At 77.2% G+C, this 4,612-nt stretch overlaps 2 protein-coding genes across 2 annotated transcripts in view; one reads left to right on the forward strand and one right to left on the reverse strand.

Moving 5' to 3' along the window:
* Positions 1-597: 597 nt before the first annotated feature.
* On the reverse strand, positions 598-1,608 carry AURANDRAFT_33675 (hypothetical protein; the record flags this gene model as incomplete). The annotated part of the gene is made up of 1 exon (XM_009043377.1): positions 598-1,608. A coding segment is annotated over one exon (1,011 nt), but the record flags the coding sequence as incomplete, so codon positions are not given.
* A 1,218-nt stretch (positions 1,609-2,826) lies between these two features.
* AURANDRAFT_67810 (hypothetical protein) overlaps positions 2,827-4,612 on the forward strand; it is a gene marked incomplete at both ends in the record, with an annotated part of 3,910 nt that continues 2,124 nt past the window's right edge. The window contains 3 exons of the mRNA XM_009043356.1: positions 2,827-3,349; positions 3,549-4,069; positions 4,152-4,255. Coding sequence (XP_009041604.1) covers positions 2,827-3,349; positions 3,549-4,069; positions 4,152-4,255 — 1,148 coding nt within the window. The remainder of the gene's footprint in view (positions 3,350-3,548; positions 4,070-4,151; positions 4,256-4,612) is intronic.

Genomic DNA, 4,612 nt, shown 5'->3' on the forward strand with positions numbered 1-4,612 from the left:
CGGCGCCGGCCGGCGACCGCGCGACCGCGCGCGACTTCGAGGACCGCGCCGCGCTCCGCGACGTGAACCTCGCGCCGCTCCAGTTCCTCGTCGACGACGTCGTCACGCGCCGGGACCTCCGGCGCGCCGCGCGGCCCTCGAAGCGCGCCGCGGCGGCCGCGCCGCGCGCGCGCGCGGCGCCGCCGCCGGCGCCCGCCGCGGACCCGCGGCTCGAGCTCTCCGCGCACGACCGCGGCGGCGGCGCCGCGGGCGAAAAGCCGCCCGTCGCTTCCGACGAGCCGCGGCTCGCGCTCTCGGCGCACGACCGGGGCGGCGGCGGCGCGCCGCCGCCGGAGGATGCGCCGCCGCCGGAAGACGCGCCGCCGCCGGAGGACGCGCCGCCGCCAAAGGACGCGCCGCCGCCGGAGAATGCGCCTCCGCCGCCCGAGGACGCGCCGCCGCCGGAGGTCGCGCCGCCGCCGGAGGATGCGCCGCCGCCCGAGGACGCCCCGCCGCCGCCGCCCGAGCCCGGCGACGACGACGCGCCCGGCAGCCCCGCGGCCCCCTTCCTCGCGGCCGTCTTCCCGTAAGCGAGGCGCACCCAGCCGGCGCACGAAGTTAGTAGCGCTTGAGGCGGCGGCACTCCTTCGTCCAGGCCGCCATGTCGACGGGGTCCGAGTCCGGCGTCGCGTGCGTGTCCTCCTTCCAGATCTTGAGCGTCTTGTCCGCCTCGCAGGTGACGAGGCGGCTCCCGCTCCGGTCGAACTTGGCGTCGTAGATGCCCGCCTCGCACTGGAGGGAGCCCGGCTGGGCGACGGTGTGGAGCTTCTGGAAGCCGTAGCCCGTCCGGTAGTCCCAGAGCCGGAGGCTCCCGTCGTCCGCCGCGGACGCGAGGACGCCGTCGTCGTTGACGTCGACGGCGTTGACGATGGCGTCGTGGCCGCTCAGGTTGCGCAGGAAGGCGCCGTCCTTGCACTGCCACTTCTTGATGTTGTCCGCGGCGCCCGACGCGAAGGAGAACTCGAAGGGCGCGACGGCGAGGGACCGGATCGCCTTCTTGTGGTGCGTGAGCGTCGACAGGGCCCTGCCCTTGGCCAGGTCCCACAACTTCACCGTGCAGTCGTGGGAGCCCGTGATGACCTGGGGGTCCGACGCGTTGCACGCGATGGCGCCGATCGTGTTCACGTGGCCCCCGAGCATCATGACCTGCTTCGACGTGCGCACGTCCCAGACGCGGACGCACGAGTCGCGGCCGCCCGTCATCAGCAGGTCGAGCGTCGGGTGGAGCGCGAGGGAGTAGACGCCGCTCAGGTGGCCGTGGTAGTGGCGGACGACCTTGTTCGTCTCGAGGTCCCAGCACATGACCTTCTTGTCCTCGCCCGCGGAGAACATGTACGTCGTCCGCGCCGACACGGCGAGCCCCCGGATCGCGTTGATGTGCCCCGTGAGCGTCAGCTTCAGCCCGCCCTCGGCGCCCGCGGCGCACTTGGCCAGATCCCAGATCTTGATCGTCCGGTCCGCGCCGCCCGTCGCGAACCACTCGTTGCGCGGCTCGAAGGCGACGGACCGGACCCAGCCGAGGTGGCCGCTGACGACGGCCGCGAGCTTCCACGGCGGGTGCCAGGCCGGCTCGGGCACCTTCTTGGGCACGCGCCGGAGCGGCACGACGAGGCTCCCCGCCGAGCCGCCGCACGCGACGCCCGTCGCGCCCGCGACGGGGTTCGAGCCCGCGCCCGCGCCGCCGGCGACGACGAGCGCGCCGCTCCGCGGCTCGTAGGCGACGACGTGGCGGTCGCCCGCGTCGCCCGCGTCGCCCGCGGCGGCGGCGACGGCGCCCCGCTTCCGCTTCTTGCCGCCGCCGAGCGCCGCCGCGAGCGACGCCACGAACGCGCGCCGCTCGTCCTCGGTGCCCGCGCCCGTCGACGCCCCGCCGGCGACGGGCAGGAGGTCGCCGAAGTCGCCCTTGACCTTGGACGCGATCTTCGCGCGCAGCGCGTCGGCGACGGGCGGCGCGGGCGCGAACGCGTCGTCGCCGCCGAAGAGGTCGCCGGCGCCGCGGCTGCTCCGCGCCACGGCGGCCTCGAGCGCCGCCGGCGAGTCGAAGGTCGCGCACGTCGCCGGGGCCGCCGGCGCCGCGGGCGCGCCGGCGCCCGCGGACCCGGCGACGACGAGCGCCGTGGACGAGACCATGGGCCGCTGGCGCCGGCGCGGTGCGGCGGCCGGCGACGCGGCCGCTCGCGCCGACGCGGTGCGCGGGGCGGCGGCCGCGCGCGCGCTTGACGATGCGGGCGGCGGTGCTGCTCGCGACGACCGGGGCGAATGTGGGCGGGCAGTGGCGGGCGCCAAGGGCCTGGCAAGGCAGTCGCCGTCTCGAGCGCGAGCGTCGCCTACTAGTAGTAGGCGCGCCTCGCCGGCGCCGCGATGATGAACGGCGGCGGCATGGGCACGCTGTCGCCGGCGCTGTCCGGGCGGCTCCAGAGCGCCATCGCCGGCGGCCTCTTCCCCGCGACGGCGCTGGACCCGAAGATCCTCGGCGACCTCGGCGCGCTGCCCGAGCACATGGCGTCGGTGGTCCTGGACCGCTTCCTGAGCAGCAACATGGCGAACGTGCGGAACCCGTCGGCGTTCCTCGTCGGCGTCATGAACCGCTACAAGTCCGAGGTCCAGGCGGGCGGCGTGCCGATCCCGCCCGCGCCGCCGCCGCAGCTCCTGGGCCTCGCGGCGGCGGGCGGCGACGCCGCGGCCGCGGCGCTCCAGTCCCAGGTCGCGCCGGACGCGGCGGCGGCGGCCGCCGCGGGCCTCGCCGCCGCGGGCTTCGCGCCGGCGTCCGTGCTCGGCGCGCCCGCGATGGGCTTCGGCGCGTTCGAAGGCGCGGCCGCGCTCATGGGCGCGCAGTCCGTGACGTCGACGGGCGTGCCCCAGAACACGAACCCGCTCCTCGCGCCGTCGAAGACGATCCACGTCGGCAACCTCAACGCGGCCGTCACGCCCGACGTGCTCCGCCAGATCTTCTCGTGCATCGGCTCCGTCGTCGACGTCCGCGTCGCGGGCGACGGCCGCTACGGCTTCGTCGACTTCGCGGACGCGGACGCGGCGACGGCGTCCGTCGCCATGCACGGCACGCTCGTCTGCGGCACGTCGATCCGCGTCGAGAAGGCCATGCAGCCGCGGCTCTTCGCGCAGTCGAATCAGCCGACGCCGCTGCCGCCGGTCGGCGCGGCGAACCCGGCGGCCGCGCTCCTCGCGTTCCAGGCGACGCAGGCGTCGGCGCTCAACAAGCCCTCCGTGCCCGAGTTCTCGGGCCTCGCGGGCGTCACGAGCCCCGCGGTGCTCGCGGCGCTCGCGCGCCAGGTCGAGGGCGCGGGCCGGCGTGGAAATCGACCGCTGGTTCGGGGGGTCCCCGCCAAACTTCAAACCTCTCGAGCTCGGTCACATCGACGTCGATTCGGCTGATTTTTCGACGAATCGATGGCTCTCGTCGAGTTCTCGAAGCACAGCGAGAGAGTCGGGTCCAAATCATTCGATGACGCGCGCGTTGAAGTCGGGTTGAAGATTTGGAATCCACGCAGGCGCGGGCGGCGCGCCGCCCGTCACGGCGGAAGCGGACCCGAACTTCGCGTTCCTCAACCCCGCGCAGCAGCGCGCGGCCCTCGAGGCGAAGCACCGCGAGAAGCTCACGGGCGCGAAGAACATCTCCGGCTGGGGCGTCGCGAAGCGCCGCGACAGCGACAGCGACGACGACTCGCGCGACCGCCGCCGCCGCCGCGGCCGCGACCGCGACCGCGGCCGCTCGGACCGCCGCCGCCGCCGCGACCGCGGCGACTCCCGGTCCCGGTCCCGGTCCCGCGGCCGCCGCCGCCGCCGGTCCCGGTCCCGGTCCCGGTCCTCGAGCCGCCGCCGCCGCCGGTCCCGGTCGCCGAAGAAGCGGCGGTCGCCGTCGCCCGACGCGCCCAAGCCCGCGGACGCGCCCAAGCCCGGCGGCGACGCCGGGCCCGCGGCCGGGGACCCGCCCAAGGAAGAGCCGGCCGAGGCGCCCGCCGGCGCGCCCGCGCCGGCCGAGCCCGCGCCCGGCGACGCCGAGCACGAGAGCGTCGCCCTCTAAGAGTCGCCAGGCGCCTTAGCTGCGCCGCTCGTAGACGCTGCCGCGGCGCTCGAAGAACGCCGCCACGTAGGCCGCCGCCTTGGCCGCCGTGCGCGCCTCGAAGGCGAACTGCTTCGAGCCCCGGTTCCGCGCGTGGTGCTTCTCCGCGAGGCTCGTGGCGAGCTTGACGCTGACGTAGTCGACGTCGCCGGGCCGGACGGCGCCCGCCCGGCACCGGGCCTGGACGCCGCCGAGGACGACGACGAGGAGCTTCGCGCGGAACGCGGCGACGACGTCGGGCGCCGCCTCGCGCCTCGCGCGGCGCGCCTCGTTCGGACCCATGGGGATCCCCCGCGTCGGCGGCAGCGGCGGCGGCGGCGGCGGCGCCCGGGCCTCCTCGGGCGGCGGCGGCGCCCGGGCCTCCTCGGGCGGCGGCGGCGCCCGGGCCTCCTCGGGCGGCGGCGGGCGCGGCGGCGCCCGCGGCGGCGGCGGGCGCCGCGGCGGCCCGGGCGGCTCCCGACGCGGCGGCGGGCGCGGGACGGCGGCCGCGTC

This window comes from Aureococcus anophagefferens (genome assembly GCF_000186865.1).
Source record: "Aureococcus anophagefferens unplaced genomic scaffold AURANscaffold_52, whole genome shotgun sequence".
NCBI lineage: Eukaryota > Pelagophyceae > Pelagomonadales > Pelagomonadaceae > Aureococcus > Aureococcus anophagefferens.